We start from the raw sequence: 20769 nt of genomic DNA, 5'->3' as shown, positions 1-20769 counted from the left end.
ACTCCCATCATGGACAGCCTGTTATTATGGGAGATCAGAGGACATCACAGGAGGAGATTTAAGAGGAGTACTACAACTCCCAGCATGGACAGCCTGTTATTATGGGAGATCAGAGGACATTACAGAAGGAGATATAAGAGGACTACAACTCCCATCATGGACAGCCTGTTATTATGGGAGATCAGAGGATATTACAAAAGGAGATATAAGAGGACTACAACTCCCATCATGGACAGCCTGTTATTATGGGAGATCAGAGGATATTACAAAAGGAGATATAAGAGTAGGACTAAAACTCACAGAAAGAAGGTATAAGTGAGCCCCGCCTCCTCCTGACACGTGACAATGATCACAGGTCCTTCATCCACCTGCATCCTCTCCCGTTCTCAGCCCCGCCCCCTTATGACGTCACCGCAGGTCCTTCCCCAGTGCAGCAAACACAGCAGGTCCTTCCCCAGCCCATCCAGCCCTCCCCCGGACTTGGGGCCGGCAGCACCCGCCCCCCCCCCCCGGGTGTCCGGGGGTCGGTGATGTGGCGGGCGCCTGGCTCACTGCTCAGGCAAGTGTCGGGGGCCCCTTGGGCGGCCGCGGGCCCTGGCACTTGCCCGAGTATGCCGGGTGCTGACGCCGGCCCTGTTCAGGAGGATATCTCTGGATCAACTGCACAGAACAATGTAAGTGATATATCATTCTGTTCAGCTTTTCTGTCACTAGATTATGCTACCCTGAGATAGTACAGCCTAAACCTACTGACAGAGTCTCTTTAAGCCAAACTGCTAGGGCTACACAGTTATTTCTGGTTGCGACCCTTATAAGTAAATGGGGTTGCATTGTGACCCACCAATGGCCATGACTGTGACCCTAAACACTAGTAAATCATCTCGGACTTTGACTACTGCATAAATGATCATCTCTTCTTTTTTTTTTCAGGAGAACAGCTGAAGGATTATCCTATCCAGCCAAATCAGTCCATAACATATATATGGCCAGTGACCAAATACGACAGCCCTGCCTCTTCCGATCCACGATGCCTTACCAGATATTATGGTAGTTTCCACAACCCGCAGAGAGATCTGGCATCGGGACTCATTGGACCACTTCTCATCTGTTCTAAACAGACTTTGGATCAGAGGGGAAATCAGGTACTTGGGAGACACACTGCGGAGACACAACTATTATATATACACACCCTTAGTTGCCTAGCCAATCACAGCATAGCACCTACTCCTCTCTGCTATGTCATAATATAGTTCTGGTATAAGTGCACTGGACTGAACCAGCTGCACTGATGATCTGGAGTACACTATTATCAATGGCATGTGGGGGGAGAAGGGGGTTACCAGTACACTGGCTTTTCAAGGTGCCTTTGCAAGCAGCAGCACAGCTGCACAATAGTAAAATTGTTTTGCGTGTAGTATAAGTAAGTATATTCACATTACTTACTGACAGCAGCTCCCTATGTACCTCATAGAGCTGAAATCAGGCTCCCCTTCTCCAGCCTGTGCTGTCCTGCTCTGTGGGGAGTCTGTCCATAAGATGTCTGACATGGAGGATCATGTGACCATGCTCCGCCCTTGATGCCCACTATTGGCCTATAGAAGCTCAGTAGAGGACACCGGGGGCGGGTCATGGTCACAAATTCTTCCATGTCGGCCATCTTATGGACAGACTCCCCACAGAGCAGGACAGCACAGGCTGGAGGTGGGGAGCCTGATTTTAGCTCTATGAAGTACACAGGGAGCAGCTGTCAGTAAGTGCATTGAATACACTGTACACTAAACAATATAATGTGGACAAACACTATCACGTTTTCTCCCTTTCACTCCTGCACATAGCAGTAACTAAGACCCATCCCAACTTTCTGTATCTGTCTTGCTGTCTTTCTGACACTAGAGACAGATTTCTCCTAACAACAGACAGTGAACAGCAGATTGCAGCAATAAGAGACACCCAGTGGCCAAGATCCCATAATGCACTGACTATAATTGAGTTGTAAATAAGCTCCTTTTTATAGATTGTATAAAATCTATAATTTTATCGGGCAGCAGTCTGCCTACCTCATAGGACCCTACCCAGCTAAATCCACTAAGCAGCAATGCAACAGGCTTTAGATCTATTGTATATAGTGTCAGTCATGTAACCACAATTCACTTTTCAATTTAGATAGTTACAGATAAGGAACACATCCTTTTCTTCTCTGTATTTGATGAGAGGCTGAGCTGGTACCGAGAGCAGAACATCCAAAGCTCGGAGAATAAAATCACAAGTGATGCGGCTCCGAGAGAAAGTCTGCTGTACAGTAAGTATCCTGTAATGTCATAGCCCTCAGGTCGTTCTCCCTGTAACTTCTCACTGATTGAAGACAGAGATCTCCTTTAGCGGTAGGGGGTGGGGGGGCTTAACACGGCTGTGCCAGGAATTGAAGGGCTGCACAGCTGCTTGCAGTGTAAGTGATAGTCAGCCTCCCCTGATTTCTGCTATAACTGTCAGCCTGATACAGGGTGCAGTGCCTGCTGCAGCTCTCATGACACAGACAGCTTCCCCAGAGACATTTATCTGACAGATTTTTGAAGCCAAAGCCAGGAACAGACTAAAAACAGAGAACAGGTCATAACGGAAAGACTGAAATTCCTCCTCTTTTGTAATTAGTCCTCTTATCTAGTCAGATAAATCTCTCTGTGTAAAGGCACCCTTAGAATACACATCAGGGAAGGCCCGGTGTCACTAGTGCTTTATGTGATAGATATGTTCTGGGATCAGGGCTTGAGCAGCTCTGCAGTTGCCAGCACAGCCGTTGGTGGCAGCAGAGAGGCTGTGCTCCCTCTTACGGTCCTATTAGACAGCCTAATCATAAACGAGCGCCGATCTGCTAGATCTGCTACTATCGGGCAACAAGGGCTGCATGGTAATCATTAGCAATGTCCGTGCAGCCCTTGCCTTTAGTGTAAAATAATAAAGTATTAACTTACCTACTACGTACCCTGGTGTGCCCTGGCCTTTCCTGGTGTCCTCAGAGGCCATCCCCGATGTCTGCCACTCTGCCTTCTGTTCCAGCCTGTCTTGGCCAGTGATTGGTTGAGCAGCTGCTGCCAGTCAGTACAGGGACCGGAACAGAAGGTAGAGCTGCAGACACCGTGGAAGTCCCCCGAGGACACTGGGGAGGGCCCAAGCACACCAGGGAACATGGTAAGGTGTGTTAATACTATATTATTTTATACCACAATCATCAGCCATCGGCTGCGCATCGCTATTACACATAGCCATGTGCGCCCAATGACTTGATGATCGTTACAGGAGCTGATCGTTCTCTCTATTACACGAAGCAATAATCATCCGTATCGGCCTGAATCGGCCGATTGGCTCCATGTAATAGGGCCCTTTCTGCTTTGACAATGTTAAAATGTAAAAAAATAATAATAATTTAAGAAAATATACTTTTCTTTAAAATAAAGTTATACGAAGATATATAGATAGAATATTTTATTATATTTTTTTATTAATATTATTACATATAACTGTTAAAGAAATGTAAAGTGTACATTTCCATTAGAGAGAGACAGCCATGTAAATGCCTTAATTCAACAATCTAATCATAAAATGTCCTTGTCCATCCAATACTTACCTGTTTTAACCATGAAGATAGAGGGGTTACACCAAACCACCTTCATGTATGTAACTTTATAGCCCATACGACAACATAGCGTACCATCAGGCATTGCTCTATGTGTTAGATATAATGAATGTCATATATTCCTATATGTTATAGTAACCAGTATTCCTCTTTCCCAGCGATTAATGGCTTTGTGAGTTCTCTCCGCCTCGATATCTGCCAGAATGAGGTCAGCGTATGGCACGTCTTGAATCTAGTTCAGGACACAGAACTGCTATCCATTTACTTTGGAGGCAATACATTTTTTGTGGACTCGAGCTATGAAGAAACTCTGACGCTTTTCCCGATGAACGGGAAGACTATTATTATTGTCATGGAGAAAACAGGTCAGTAGAGGTAGCGTGTTCAACAACATGTGTTATGTGGGTCTAGCATAAAATATGATAATATATACTGTGGTGTTCATACACAATCCACAATTAAAAGGGGGACAATTTCATGTTAAAGGGGTACTCCGGCAAAACATTATTTGTTTCAGATCAACTGGTGCCAGAAAGTTATACAGATCTGTAAATTACTTCTATCTTAAAATTTCAAGTCTTCCAGTACTTATCAGCTGCTGTATGTCCTGCAGGAAGTGGTGTATTCTTTCCAGTCTGACACAGTGCTCTCTGCTGCCACCTCTGTCCATGTCAGGAACTGTCCAGAGCAGTAAAAAATCCTCATAGCAAACCTCTTATGCTCTGGACAGTTCCTGACATGGACAGAGGTAGCAGCAGAGAGCACTGTGTCAGACAGGAAAGATTATGATTACAACAACACTGATATAGAAGACATTGATATGTATGGAGACCTGCCAGAAAAAAATTAAATCTCTCATGCTCCGGACAGTTCCTGACATGGACAGAGGTGGCAGCAGAGAGCGGTATGTTAGACAGGAAAGAATACATCACTTCCTGCAGGGCATACAGCAGCTGATAAGTACTGGAGGACTTGATATTTTTTTAAATAGATATTGACATATATTGTAAATTATTGATTTTTTTTCTCAATGCAGGGTATTGGCCTGTGACCTCTAGATCATCATTGGCAGATTTAGGTATTAGAGCAACCTTGAGTGTTTCCCACTGTGAAAATATCCAAGATGATTACTTTGACTATGATCACGAGGATCTGAAGGATTTTCAGCAAGATTCTCCATCGTATCAAGATACTTTTCTGGAGGCGTCTCACAGGATGTATCCCTTCGGTCTGCGGAGCTTGTCTAGTGAAAAGAAAAATGGCGGACCTTTGGAAGCTCCAAGCGGTGATGATGATGTTGATTATGATGAGGACGACGCTCTAGGACTCTTTATAAACTTATCCAGTCCAGCTACAATAGCGCACAGTACAACACATGAAAAAGAGATAACAGGAATAAAAAAAGAAGAGGAATTTCCGGATACAAATAAATCACATAAAGATGAAAAAGAGGACGGCAAACTCTCACATAAAAAATTACAGAATAAATCCGAATTTATTAAGACGATCGGAGCTCATTCAGACTTTTACGATTATGATTACAACAACAGTGATATAGAAGACATTGATATGTATGGAGACCTGCCAGAAAAAGACCCTCGTAGTTCTGAAGGCCAACTGCGGACGTATTTCATTGCAGCTGTGGAAGTCACCTGGGACTATGGAGCTGGAAGCTCACCGTACTTTATAAAAGAAAAGTGAGTCCCATAATGTTTACTTAAATTTGGTTATCTGGAATTAAATGGGTCACTTGTGTCACATGACTGCAGTGTGACAGGTTGTGTGGCCCCTGTGGCAGGCAGAATCACTTGTAGCCTGAGGCTTATTGAGCTTAAAGGGGCGCTCCAGGGAATTCAGAAAGTTATATAAAGTTATTTTAAAACTCTCAAATCTTTCAGTACTTATCAGCTACTGCATGTCCTGCAGCAAGTGGTGTTTACTTTCAAGTGCTCTCTGCTGCCACCTCTGTCCATGTCAGGAACTGTGCAGAGCAGGAGAGGTTTTCTATGGGAATTTGCTGCTGCTCTAGACAGTTCTTGTCATAAACAGTGGTGGCAGCATGAAAAGAATACACCCCTTCCTGCATAAATAGAAGTAAATTATAACTCTATAAAACCTTTGATTTGAAAGGTTTTTTATGCTGAAGTACGCCTTTAATATGCTATGTTAAAAAAAAAGACTACAATATGAAAAGTAGGATAGTATAGGCTGATCCAAACCTATTACAAAGATCAACCACTGTGCGGGCAGGGCTGCTCAAGCGATCGCTGCATCATTCATGTGGCCCTGCGTTGCCATCATTCGTAGGCCGCCTATTCCCTACTACACGGAGCGATTTTAGCGGCCAATGAGCAATGGTTTTCGACCAATCGTCTGTTACACAGAGTGTTCGCCCTGTGTGGGGCCCCTACTGAGGACAGTATAGGAACATACGCCAGCATTACATTCCATCTGTTCCTAATGAGAGGAATGTATCAATGATGGTGTCACTTATTACACACTGTGCATATTCTTGCTCTTTTTGTGCACTTTTTTTTTTAAACAGCTTGGCTAAAAAAAACTACACTTACTTTTTAGAAATGTAAATTCTCATGGATTCAAAGAGTATAAGAAAGTGGTATTTCGTGAGTATTTAGACAGCAGTTTTAAAGAGCCGGCACTTCGCGGAGAGAGAGATGCTCACCTGGGGCTGCTGGGGCCTTGTATCCGGGCAGAAGTAAATGACGAAATCATAGTAAGTGAAAGACTATATAGTCTAACAGAATAGTAATTTAATAATGGAGAGTGAATAGGATCTGGTTCAGACTATTGCGGCTATGTCTATGGGGCTTGTTGTAAAGTATATATCAGGCTATGTTCACACTAAGTTAAAATAAAAAAAAAGAGAGAAAAGGCGTCCGCTTTTTCTTTTTAAAATGACGTCTGTTACTACAGCATTTTAATTGACCTCAATGGAATGACGGCCGCCCAATGCTCAAAGTGTATTGAATAACGGACGTTGTTTGTGCAGACATCAAAGTAATGATTATGACAATTATTCTCAGATTCTGAGCGCTGTTAAAAAAATAGGTCAGGCAAAATGGCTGCCCTATAATAATAGGCAAAATTTCTTCTTTTAAATTATATATATTATTTTTCTTGCTTATTATTATAGTGCGGCCATCTTGCCATCCAGGTGAATAAATCACTTAGATTTATATATACATTACGAGCATAATTCGTTCCAGGACCGTGCTTGTAATCCAAATCCACTCTTAAACCAAAGCAAATTTTCCCATAAGAAATCATTGATATTCAAACAATTGGTTGCACACCCCAAAAGTAATGATTTATTATTCTGAATAACATGTAAAATAGATGAAACAAACATTCAGAAACAGCAGAATCTGTGATATTATAAGTTACTGTACAGTAATGGAGAGGATAGGAAACACAAGGACTGACAGAGACTGCGGGGAGCATGAAGAAATGAGCAGGACAGATGTGGGCACATACATGCAGCGCTCTCTGTCCGGGGAGAGAGGGGTTACAGCTATGGAGAGATTACCTCCACAGTCCTGTCCCCTGATGCAAGCCCCAGCCTGATGTGGATATGCTATGATTTGGAAGGTGAGGGAGTCTTTTGGGTCAGAGTACAGTGCTGTAGACCACATTAAGCAGACCATGACCCTCCCCCACTCGCGCTCCCACCCAGTACAGGGAGCTCTTAAACCAAAGCAATGCTCTTAAACCAAGTTATAATTTTGAAAAACTGTGAGCTCTTAAACCAAAACGCTCTTAAACCAAGTTACTCTTAAACCAAGGTACCACTGTGTATATATATATATATATATATATATATATATATATATATATATATATATATAATTATAAAAACAGATCAAGAAAGAACAAGAAAAAGATCATTCACTTTAAGTACTGGATATTACCTGATAGATACAAGAGCAATGACAAGATCACCAGAATACAGACACATGTTTTTATTTCTTTATACACATGCATTACTCCTCCTCCAATGTATATACTTATGCTTCTCTCCTATAGGTACAATTTAAGAACATGGCCTCTCGTCCATACTCCTTCTACTCCAACGTTCTAGCAGTACCATGGAGAGAAGATAACGTCCCCCCACAACAGACTCGCACATATACAGGGAAAGTCAGCGCTCAGTTTGGACCCACAGATACTGAAGAAGAATGCAGAACCTGGTTTTACACCTCTAATGCTCACCCGGTAATCACTTTAGTCTTACATTTTCTTAAATGTATTTACTGTCTAGCAAAAGAGTTCAACGTTCTTATATAAAAACTACTATAACAAGTCCTACTGGCAACAATCCTACTATAAATTCTAAGCTTTAGCTTTGCCTTCCCAGGGCATGATGGGAATTGTAGTTTTGCAACAGCTGGAGAGCTGCAGGTTCCCCTTCTCTTTTTCTTTAAAATGAACTGGTTTCAGAAAGTTATATAGATTTGTAATTTAATTGTATTTAAAAAAAAATCTTCCCATACTTCCCATACGTATCAGCTGCTGTATGTTTTGCAGGAAATGCTATTTTCTTTTCAGTCTGACACAGTGCTCTCTGCTGCCACTTCAGTCTGAGACAGGAACTGTCCAGAGCAGCAGCAAATGCCCATAGGAAACCTTTCCTGCTCTGGACAGTTCATGTCTCAACATGTCTTGTGGCCTAATTTAATTTATTTTCCCTTCTCCAAGTACAAGGACTTCCATTCTGGACTCTTCGGGCCTCTACTTGTCTGTCGACCTAAAGTCTTAAAGCGATCCAATGTCCTTCAGCTATCAATGCAGGACTTCTCTCTTGTATTTATGGACATCGATGAGACAGAGAGCTGGTATTTCAGTGACAACCGGCAGAACAATTGCCCTTTGGCTTGCACTTCTAAACCGAGTTCAACAGCTTCCTGCCCCGCAGCCTGTAAAACGGACACAGAGTCAAAGGATTCCAGGGATGAACACATCTTTCATGGTATGTAAAATGAGCAATTCTTTATATACATGAATGGTCGCCATTGTTCACTGCATATGTCCAGTATTGGGTCATATTCATAAAAAAAAAATCTGCGGTTATCCAATATATGCTATTATATGTATAGTGGGTTATAGGATTCTTTCTTTATAAGTAATTCACTCAACACTTTTATACTTCAGTAGCTGTGTTAGTACATATAGTCTAATTGTAATTTTTACTTATTAATTGCCACATTTTATTCCATCATTGATGTTGCTGTATGAAGGCTTGTTTTTTGCGGGATAAGTTGAATCTATCAATGCTAACATATTAGGCTTTATGTAAGTTACTGATTCACTGTTAACAATTCTTTCTATTCAAAAAATAAAAAACAATAAAAAAACGAGCAAACAATTCAGCCATAATATATAAAAAGGTTGTAATGCTGTATTGTGCCGTTTCCTGGCATTTTGGTATGATGTAGTAGCCTCGATCCTGAAGACATTGACGTTTATGTTTTTGTAATCCGACATTCTGTTCTCAAGATATTCTGAAAAAGGTTTGTATTCACATTAGGTCCTTTGGTGCATTGAGGGTGGTCCCAAGCCCCTGGTACACTGCTACTGCTGCCCGCTGCACCTGTCTCATAAATATGCATGACGGGCTCTGCTGCTTATGTTGGTGCCAGTCTTGCGAACTCTGTTAGACTGGATTCACACTAGGTTTTTGCAATCCATTTTTTTCATCCATTTTTCGCAAAAAAATGATGAAAAACGGATTCATTTGTGTGCATCCATTTTGATCCGTTTTTCAATTGATTTCCATTGTAAAAAAAAAAGGGATCAAAATGGATCCATTTTTTTAACGGACACAAACGGAGGGTCAGCTACGTTTTTGTGTGCGTCAAAAAAAACTGATCCGTTTTTTTTTTTTTATAATTGAAGTTAATGGAAAAAACGGATCAAAACAGATGCACACAAATGCATCAGTTTTTTGCAAAAAATGGATGAAAAAAATGTAGTGTGAACCCAGCCTTATGTGTGCTGTAATGGTGCCCATTTGTCATCTGATCGTGTAGTTTGTATTGAGATCACTTACATGGATGAATATGGCCACCGCTCCTGAAGTTTAGGTTCTCTCCTCTACAATGTCAGTAGCACAACCCATCATGAATGTTATTGAGGAGGCGAGCACAGCAGGCGGCACTGGCAGTAGTGTTGTACTTGAGACTTAGGACTGCCCTTGGGGCACCAGAAGACCTCATTTTCATATAATATTTATTCAATATATTTCATTAATATATGAAAAACACAAATGCCCAGAGTACAGAGAACTTTGGAAAAAAAAAAATCTTTCAAATCAACTGGTGTCAGAAAGATATATAGATTTGTAAATTACTTCTATTTAAAAATCTATTTAAAAGATTTTCTATTTAAAAAGTACTTCCAGTACTTATCAGCTGCTGTATATCCTGGAAGTGGTGTATTCTTTCCAGTCTGACACAGTGCTCTCTGCTGCCACCTCTGTCTATGTTAGGAACTGTCCAGAGCAGTAGCAATTCACCACACAATACCTCTCCTGCTCTGGACAGAGGTGGCAGCAGAGAGCACTGTGTCAGACTGGAAAGAATACACCACTTCCTGCAGAACATACAGCAGCTGATAAGTGCTGGAAGACTGGAGATTTTCAGTAAATTACACGTCTATTTACTTTACTGACACCAGTTGATCTGAAATAATTTTTTTTTTCACTGAAGTACCCCTTTAAGACATCTAGCCACATTTTAGCTTTTATTGTTCTAACCATGGAAATACAGTTCTATAATGGGAAAACTTAGTCAGAAAACCTGGGATACTTTGTGAGTTATTATTATTGTTTTTACCAAAATTAACAACTAAACTATGGTATATCTTAATGGTATCTTTGCATTGCAGCTATCAATGGATATATTGGTGACACAACACCCGGCCTGGTCCTGTCTTTGCACAGAAAAGTACGATGGCATCTACTAAGTATAGGAAGGAAAGAAATTATTGCTATTCAGTTTCATGGGAATATCCTTACACAACGGAGTCACAAAGATCATCCCATCAATATAGTAAACCTATACCCTGGTAAGCGGGAAAACTTCTTTTTAGTCCAAATTTTTTTTAATTTTTTTTTTTAAACACTGTGGGGGAGATTTATCAAACATGGTGTAAAGTGAAACTGGCTCAGTTGCCCCTAGCAACCAATCAGATTCTTCCTTTCATTTCCCAAAGAGTCTGTGAGGAATGAAAAGTGGAATCTGATTGGTTGCTAGGGGCAACTGAGCCAGTTTCACTTTACACCATGTTTGATAAATCTCCCCCTATGTATGTATGATGGGATTTTTGATTTAGCTTTATATTGTATGGACCCATTTATATAGGTAGTTTGTGTGTATAAGTTTTCACCTTAAAATGGATATGATCGTCAATAAATCTCTGATTTACCGCAGGTGTGGGTGTTACCCTGGAGATGGAGGCTCATACAACTGGTCTGTGGCACATAGAATCGGAAGCCGTACTTGAAGACTATAAATTGAAAGCGCTTTACCTTGTATATGATCCACGTGAGTCCATACTAGCAACAATATATAAAATTAGCTGATAGCGGTAACATGCAGATATTTCACATTCATACAAGAGATCATACATAGTTGGCTTATTATATGGAAGTAATTATATACTGTACCTCACGTTTAGTCAAATACCTGTTCGTCCTGTTTCCACCATGCACACGAATACTCGGCTTAACTTAGGGTTTATGTAAAAAGAATAGAGAAGGCCACTGCCGGACTCCTCTGCCAGTGACTTATCTCTAGGTATAACAAAAGGATAAGGCTTTGAAATTCACTTCCAATTCTTTTCTTCCCTGACATCATCGGTTAGGTAACGTGCAAATAAAAAGCTATCTGCATTTCTTATCAGTAAATCTGTATAGATTTCCTGACCCACTGGGTTCTATCGGGCATGGATTCCCTGGATTTATTCCTGAAGGGCGTCTGTGCCAGAAAATAGGTCCACACACTATAGGACATTTCCTATTTGTGTCCAGAATTCCAGCACGGATGGCACATAGGACCCTACAGGAGCAACCAGGGTTCCGAACAGCTCCGGATGGGCATCCTGATACTGTCTGGTATTCTGGATGTTGTGCTTACCAGTGTGGGTCAGCATCTGGGCTACCGGGGACCTTTAACTGTACACGCTCCTAATCAGTAGCGCATACAGTAAAATGCAGCGCTGTGTTTGGGCCGGGAGCAAGTGGCTCCTGACTGCATTATGCCTCCGGCCACAAGAGGCTGCTCTGCGCACAAGTGACATCACTCGTACACTTGCTGAGAAGGAAGAGAGAGGAAGAAGCCAGAGGAGGGAATCACTGCAGCAGGTGAGTATGACTTTTTTTTTTACTTGGGTTTTACGGTCAGGAAATATCAATGGTTCCCTGAAGCCTCCTGAAAGGCTTCCTGACCATAGAAATGGCCACAGACATATGCCTGGACCCTTAGATGAGAGGCCTCCATACACATGTTCAGCAGATCTACAGTTCCATCATACAAGAAGAAGATAGCGCCATCCATTGTGTAGTGGTGGTAAGGGGTCACTGCAGCACAGCTCCCAGTCACCTCACTGGTGCTATTTGTACAAAACCAGCCACTTAATTCTGAGGAGCATGAACTGACGAGAACTCTGGTCGTGTTGGAATCAAATTCAGAGATGGAGTCCAAAACCTCTCAATAAGAATCTCGGGAGAAGAGGGGAGCAGAAAATTCTGCTGCTCAAGATGGTGAATACTGCATAGCAGATGATATTGATGTTCTCCGGAAAACAGAAAGAAGTTCCCTGAATTTCAATAAAAAAAAAACAAAGTAGACCATATTAGATTTTTTAAAAATGTTGAAAAAAAGCAAAAAAAAAAAAAGAGTTTAATCAGGTAGCCACTTGTAGAAGAATGCAAATATGGCTACTGTTGGTAGCACCTAAGATATTCTAGAACCTCCAGCAGGTAAACCAATTATACCCTGGATAAAAAGATCATTTCTGGAAGAATATGAATAAATGAAACTTTTTCATTTAGCAATATTTTTGCCCTATTTTGTCCCTGTTCCTACTAGGGTCAGGGTTACATTTCCCTTGAGAGGTGTCATGCCCAACCCCCCCCCCCCCCCTTTTAATGATCCCTTAGGCAGTTACCTTAGCTATTTTAATCCTCATATTATATTTCTATTAGTAACTTTGCTTGTAGTTTCCTGTAAGCCATGAAGGAGATTTTAGTTGTACCTCTTGTAATACATGCTTTCTCCACAGAGTGTCACCAACCTCTCGGTTTAGAAACTCAGAGAATTAAAGACCCTCAAATTTCTGCATCGGGGCACTATGGTAAGGGAGTCTGATATTACCATTGTTGTCTGTGTCCATTTCCATTAACTGCTTCCAAATCAGAGTTCTTGGAGAAAAAAATGCACCAAAAATGAGAGTACACGACGTGCACCAACTTTATTATGTGTATTGGACATTTTTAGCCTGGTCCTCATTTATAGGTGCTGTACCCCAATGTTCAGTCCTGAAACCAATATTATTACCACCATTTATTATATACTGTATATCTATGAAAAAGGTTTATACCTTACAGGTTGACTTAGATGGGGGGAGGGACTGTGACTAAACGAGAAAAAAAACTATAATCTGCCTACTTCATTCTAGAGAAGGATCTGTTTGTACTTGTAGATCTTAGAATTATTACCGGTATGCTGCAGAGTTGGAAAAGAGCCATAAAACACAGAGGCACAGGGAATCTTAGCTATGAGCAAAGATCTATTTTAGTCACGAGAAGTGATGTCTAAGGAGACCTGATAAATGTGTATGTAAATAGTAGATTAAATACGGCTAAAAACTTTTGCCTAAAATGACAAGAAGGCAAACCCACCATGAGGGCAAAAAAGATGTCCTAAGAGGGTTTTCGGGACAAATTAAAAATACAGGGTAGAAGGGGGTGGTGTAAACACAATAAATAAGTGACTCCCACCTGTCCCGGTTCTGTGCAGCAGCCACGCCGCCACCCTCTGTCTCCCACTTGTCCCCAGTTCCTGTGACATCATAACACCACAGGAACTTCCCAGTGAAAGCAGTGGTGGGCAGCTCCTGTGGGGCAGTGATGTCACAGGAACTGGGAGATAGATTCCAACCCCCCACCCCCACCCTCAATAGACTCTGTGTGTTAAAGGACAACTCCGGCCAAAATGTATTTTTTAATATGTTATTACATAAGCAAAGTTAGGCTACGTTCACATCAGTGTTTGACCATCCGGCACCATTCCGTCTACCTTTTCTGTTTTGGAGTAAGCAAAACGGAAACTGTCGGATCCATTAAAATCCCCATATATTCCCATGATATATTAGTGTGCTCCGTTTGCCCTAATTGTGCTCCGTTTGCATGCAATCCGTTCAAGATCCGTTTTTTTTTTGAACGGAGGAAAAAATAGTGTTTGCAGTATTTTTCTTTCCGTTTCAAAAAACGGATCACAAACGGAAAGTGCACTTCCGTTTTTTTTTTTACATTGTAGTCAATGAGGACGGATCTAAAACGGAAGGTATTTCCGTTCACATCCGTTTGTTTTCATCTGTTTATGCACTGAGCATGTGCAGAAGCAGCAAGAAACCAAAGAAGAAAAATAAACGGACAGAAAAAAAAACGGATGCTGACTGATGCAAACGGATGCTGACTGATGTACAAAAGTCAGTTTTTTTTAAGCCAAAATACAAACGGACCACTAAAAAAAGATGAACATTTTGCAATCAGTTTGCATCAGTCTGCTCATCAGTTTATGCTCATTATGTTTAATTAATATAGACGGATCCGTTAGAAAAAAAGAAAAACGCTGATGTGAACATAGCCTTAGACAAATTCCTAATGTACAATAATTTGTGCAATAATTTCTCTCAATTTAGTAGATCAGACAGGCTTCAATTTCTCTAAAAAAAAATGTGATGTCACGATCCGGTCTATACCTGAAGGGTCCAGCAGGGGGCGTGGTATATGTAGGAATTACATATAAAAATATGTTAGAAATTTGTCTAACTTTGCTTATGTAATTCATATTGGCCGGAGTTGTCCTTTAAAAGAGAAGCAGGAAGTGCTGTTTAGCCAGGTCTGGGCACTGTGGGACAGATGTGAAGGGGGATGGTGAGCAGGTGAGTAGAAGTTTTCTTTAATTTTGAGTCCATCACAGACACACTTTTTTTTTGTCAAACAACCCTGATAAAAACAGTGGTTTGTGAGTCATTTTAGGCCGTTCAATAAATATAATTTCAGTTATAAAATCAAAACTAATGTTTTATTTCCAAAGGTCACTGGTTACCATCACTGGCCAGATTGGGAAACACTGGATCTATTAATGCATGGAGCGTAGACAGCGTGGACTCCTGGATCCAGGTAAGAGGTGACACCATCTTTGCAGCACTTATTTATTTTCCTACATGATATTTGTTTTTTTATTTATTGCAAAACTCTACAGGGCTAAAATCTGTATTGAAATATAATGATCATCTATTACATCACTTATTCATGAAAGGTTCAGTCTTACTTAAAGTGGTTCTCTCATAAATACAACTCTTTTTGAATATTCATTAGAAGGGGTTGGCCAGCTTGGGGACGGATTGGAGCACTTAGTGCGGTAGTCCTGTTATTTTTTTTCTCCTTCTTTTGGATTTGTTCAATATCTATTTTGAAATCAGGATTTATACCGGGAAGACATGGGGCAGCGTGAGGCAGAGGGAATGATACTGTCTATACTAAGAATGAATGTAGAGTGGCTTTGAATTAGAGTCATGGAAAAAACGAGTATGGTTGCTGCAGATAGAGAATCTTGGGAGTAGAGAAAATACTGTCAGGCAGCGGGGGAACAAAGTTCGGTTTTTGGCAGGAGGTTTGTGTGTGCTGAAGATAAGATAAAATGTAGCAGAAGCTTCTCCATCGAGGCTACCGTTTACACTAACTAGAAAGAGGTTTGACCTGACATTTAGTAACATGAATGACTAATAAAGATGGTGGTGGTGCTCAGTGTGACCATAGACAGGATTAGTCATAACAATAAAGGGGTATTCCAGAATGCAACATTTTTAATATGTTGCTGGGCGATTGGTAAAAAAACAAAAATAAATTATACTACCTGGGTCCCCCACAGGAACTGGTCCAGCAACTTTCAGTCCCTCGCCGGGCTGTGCTCTTCCCTACTTCTGACACTACATGTTAGAGCAAGACTTGCCTGCCCAGCCAATGACAGGCCACAGTGATGCCAGGACCTGTCTGCTCAGCCAATCACAGGCTGCAGTGATGCCAGGACCTGTCTGCTCAGCCAATCACAGCCTGCAGTAATGCCAGGACCTGTCTGCTCAGGCAATCACTGGTCGCAGTGATGCCAAGACCTGCCTGCTAAGCCAATCACAGGCTGCAGTGATGCCAGGACCTGTCTGCTAAGCCAATCACAGGCTGCAGTGATGCCAGGACCTGTCTGCTCAGCCAATCACAGCCTGCAGTGATGCCAGGACCTGTCTGCTAAGCCAATCACTGGCCGCAGTGATGCCAGGACCTTTCTGTTCAGCCAATCACAGCCTGCAGTGATGCCAGGACCTGTCTGCTAAGCCAATCACAGGCTGCAGTGATGCCAGGACCTGTCTGTTTAGCCAATCACAGGCTGCAGTGATGCCAGGACCTTTCTGCTTAGCCAATCACAGGCTGCAGTGATGCAGCTGGGGGGACCGGGGTAGATAAGTATATATATATATATTTTTTTTTTATTTTTTTTTTCCTGTGTATAGGGCATCAATAAGTTCATTAATTCAACATTTTCCACTATTATGCCACCTAAACTGCGAGTCATTGATACTGTCCCTGGTGACTTCTTATCACCCGCACCAGACTTGATTGATGGATCTTTCCCTGTTTGGGTATAGGCAGAGATCTATCAATTATGGCTGACAGTATAGGCAGAAGCCACCAGAGACCGCCTGTCGACTTGTGGTTAAGGCAGCATGAAAGTTCCCATTAAATACTCTTATAATTTAAAGTGACACTCCAGTATATGTATATTTCCTTAATGGGGTATTCTCAGATGTCGGACCCCCATTGATCAGCTTCCTGCAGATAGGGAATCATTCAGATGGGAGTACCTTTCTAAAGCCTGTGTATTCTGCCATATAAAGTACATATAAAACCTGGGCTGAATAGTACAAATAACCCTTTTCTTTTCTTAATTAGTGAAATGATATGATCTGTTTTTCAGGTTGACCTCCTAACACCTATGCTGGTCCACAGCATCCAAACGCAAGGCGCTCGCCAACGTCTCCTTTCTATATACATTTCCCAGTTCCTTATATCCTACAGCATAAATGGGCAGAAGTGGAGCCCATACCAGGGTAACACCAGCAATAATCAGATGGTACGTGATCAGCGGATGAGAATAAGATTACAGCAGGGCAAAATACATAGGTACAAATGATAAATATTACCTAGTTCCTGTGACATTTTAGGTGTTTTTTGGGAATGTGGATGCATCTACTATCCGAGACAACCACTTTCATCCTCCGATTATTGCTCGTTTCCTACGACTCCACCCAACACATACAGGAGCAAGAGCTGGACTGAGAATGGAACTTTTCGGCTGTGACCTTACGAGTAAGAGACTAAATATAGTGACCTTCTTTTGTGCTGTATACACCTAATAGATATGTATTTATAGAAGATCTATCTATCTTCCATCATAGGAAAGATTCCCATACACTTTATACTCATGTCAGCTAAACTGTCAGTATAAAATATATGGGGATCTCCCGAGGCTCCACTGACAGTGTTGGTGGAGATAGGGATCGGGCGTGTTGGAATGAATATCACTGCCCCACCATGACTGTATGGTGCCACCAGGGCTGCATGTCCACAGTTTACCCCTCCCAATAGAGAACACAGGAATGTCCATCTATGCCAAACATTCAGGTGCATGGGGATATTGGGTGAGATAACTGTGGGACCTAGAATCGTTCTGCCACAGTTATTGAAGGTGCGTAGGCCACGGTTAAAGAAAACGGAAGTCCAGTTCAGCTTCATTTCCTCTTATGTTAATCCAGATAAAGGCAAAACCCTTAAAGTGTACATACACCTTATATAAAAGTTTAATGGTCAACATAGACTAAGGGCCCTATAACACGGAGTGATAAGCTGAATCAGGCAGATTTGGCAGATTATTGACCTGTGTAATTAAGTCAATGTTCAGCAGATGAAACAATTCTGCCTAAAAATGATTGGCCGCTGGGTGCACACTGCTTTGTGTAATAGCGACGGCTGATAAATGTGTAAAAAAAAAAAAAAAAGAAAACGTTATACATACCAGTCCACACTCCCAGGTGTTCCTGTAGCTTCTGCCCGCTCCCCGCGCCCACCACCGAAACTAAAGTGACAGACTGCTCAGCTAATCATTGGGCGATATGGGACAGAGTCGCGGCCAGTGATTGGTTGAGCGGCCTTTCGCTTTAGAGATTGTCTCAAAGGCTCCACCGGTGGTTGCGAGGAGCAGACAGAAGCTAGAGGAACACATTTATTAAATGTATAACGTTTATTATTTTACACTTAAGTCAAGGGCTGCATGTCCGTCGCTAAATATATATATATATATATATATATATATATATATATATATATATTTATTTATTTAGCCCTTGCTGCTGCATGATCATCAAGCTGTGTAATAGACTCAGTAAGCGAGCGCCGATCTAGCGTGTAATACGGCCCTAAGATGTGTAAGGTAGTGTCTATAAAAAGGACTGTTTATTCAGCCAGCAACCTTCTTTTATCCAATATGTATGGCCACCTTAAAGTGATACCGTCACCCCAGTTTTCCTGTGTGCTTTTATCATTGTCACTAAGGCAGGGCTTAGCATCCATTGAGCCCCCTCTCACCGCCTCGGTCCAGTGCTGTTAGCCACATTCTCTCAGGGATGAGGCAGGGAGAGGAGGTTCAAAGGACGCTAAGCCCCGCCTTAGTGGCACTTTCACAATGACAAAAGCCCACTGAAAACCTGGGGTGACAGTATCACTTTAAGACTGATTGGAGGTCACATGACCCAAATACAGTAATGAAATGTCTAGATGCATCAGAGCTGCAATGGAACAGATGACACTGGAGGAATAGCAGTGGTGGATGTGCGTTATATGGGCAAAAAAACACGTAGGAGTCCTTCTTATAATATTAAAAATAAATATCTTTGCTTATCCTGGTACTTAATTCCTGCAGAACCTGGGGGTGGAAGCCACTCTGCACATCTCCTCATAATACTTGGAGTCAGGAATTTTCTTCCCCTGACATAAGGAAAATCGCTCTCTAACTCCTCAGAATATTTTGCCTTTGTCATGATCAACAAAACAATAGCTGAACTTGATGGACATCGCCTTTTCTCAGCCTCACAAACTACGTCTCTCTATGTAGCTGAGCTTAGTCCCATGGACATTGCAGGATTCATGTATAATTTTATGTTATGTCTTATTTTGCAGGTTGCTCCTTGCCCCTCGGTATGCAGTCTGGGGCCATTTCTTCTTATCATATATCTGCTTCCTCTTATTCTCATTCCATATTTTCTTCATGGGCTCCAAATTTAGCAAGACTTAACCTGCGAGGCCGCGTTAATGCATGGAGACCAAAGGTACATTACAGGTGACATTTCACAGTGCTTCAATAAAGTCTACCTGTTAATGTAAAAAAACTTTTGACTTGTCATAGAGTGGTCAGCCGTTTTAATCAGTTGCGAAGTCCCAGTGTTCAGACCGTGACCAGTGACTAGAACAGGTGGCTGACTTAGCGCACACTTTTCTCAGCTTGTTCTAGTGCAGGGATGTCAAAAATCAGACCCTCCAGCTGTTGCAAAACTACAACTCCCACCATGCATGATGTGAGTTGTAGTTCTGCAACAGCTGGGGGGCCTGAGTTTGACACCCCTGTTCTAGTGATTGGTTAGGGTTTTAACACCCAGACCCCATCATGTAAATTTTTTTTAAAGTAACAGTGCCCTTTTTAAATATAGCGAATATGTGTTAACTATGTAGTAGCGTTGTTGTAGCTGTTATTTGTAATGTTTTGGGATGGTTAGCAAAGAGTGGGTCGGACATGTATGAGGTCCAAGAGAGCCAGGAACACTTTCTCGCTGCTATCAGTGTTGTCTTCCACTAGTGATTCCATTTGGTGGATAAAGTCAAGTTCTGGAATCCTTTCACTTATTGGGGGGGGGGGGGGGGGGGGGGGGGGGGTCTTGGAATGACAGCACGAGCTGCCATAAAGAAATTCACAAATGGACCAGGCAGCAGAGACAACAGGGTGATTGGGATACGGGACTTATTGCTTTGACCATGGGTCTAATAAGCTGAAATGACAGCTGTCAGTTTGGGTTATCAGTAGAGATGAGCAAGCCGGCTGAGGTTCAGGTTTGTACGAACCTGAACTATCGGCTTCTGATTCCCGCTGTCTGCCCGCTCCATGGAGAGGGTGGATACAGCCTGAGGGCCGCCTGGATACAGCCCATGACCTATGGCTGTATCACAGTTTTCCAGGCAGTCCTCAGGCCGTAACCTACTCTCTTCACGGAGTGGGCAGACAGCGGGAATCAGAAACCGACAGTTCAGGTTCGTACAAACCTAAACCTTGGCCAAAAGCCAAGTGTTCCGGTTTGGAGAACGTTGCAGAACCCGAACACTTCGGCAAGTCCGCTCAACACTAGACACCAGTCCTGTGATCTGGCCGGGAAGTACAGCTGTAATATAGGAACAAAAAATGTAACCGTAATACTCCCATGTGCGGAGACCCTTGGACCTATTATAGTACTTGTGAAACATAAACATTAAAGGGGTTCTCCAGACTTAGAAAAAACATGGGCACTTTCTTCCAGACACAGCACCACCTCTGTCCCCAGTTTGGCCGTGGCATCAAAGCTCAGGTCCATTAAAGGAGATAGCGCTGAATTGTAATAACATGCACAACCTGTGGACAAGGGCGGCGCTGTCTTTGCAAGAAAGTAGCTGTGATTTTTCTAAACCTGGATAACCCTGGTAATATTTTACAAAACCTATAGATCTTAATAGTCAAGTTGCATTGTATCACCAGACCCTT

At 42.0% G+C, this 20769-nt stretch overlaps 1 protein-coding gene across 1 annotated transcript in view; it reads left to right on the top strand.

The window, feature by feature from the left end:
- The window catches only part of F8 (coagulation factor VIII), a 56638-nt gene that overhangs the window by 17803 nt on the left and 18066 nt on the right, over positions 1-20769 (top strand). Inside the window, exons 11-24 of the mRNA XM_069986570.1 lie at positions 931-1142; positions 2164-2299; positions 3790-3996; positions 4668-5328; positions 6209-6365; positions 7676-7864; positions 8348-8618; positions 10535-10714; positions 11080-11193; positions 12932-13003; positions 14971-15056; positions 16906-17061; positions 17153-17297; positions 19164-19312. Of these exons, the coding sequence (XP_069842671.1) occupies positions 931-1142; positions 2164-2299; positions 3790-3996; positions 4668-5328; positions 6209-6365; positions 7676-7864; positions 8348-8618; positions 10535-10714; positions 11080-11193; positions 12932-13003; positions 14971-15056; positions 16906-17061; positions 17153-17297; positions 19164-19312 (2735 nt within the window). The remainder of the gene's footprint in view (positions 1-930; positions 1143-2163; positions 2300-3789; positions 3997-4667; positions 5329-6208; positions 6366-7675; positions 7865-8347; positions 8619-10534; positions 10715-11079; positions 11194-12931; positions 13004-14970; positions 15057-16905; positions 17062-17152; positions 17298-19163; positions 19313-20769) is intronic.

This window comes from Dendropsophus ebraccatus, chromosome 10 (assembly GCF_027789765.1).
Source record: "Dendropsophus ebraccatus isolate aDenEbr1 chromosome 10, aDenEbr1.pat, whole genome shotgun sequence".
NCBI lineage: Eukaryota > Metazoa > Chordata > Amphibia > Anura > Hylidae > Dendropsophus > Dendropsophus ebraccatus.
The sequence above is the reverse complement of the archived record's forward strand: the minus strand, read 5'-3'. Positions and strand labels throughout refer to the sequence as shown.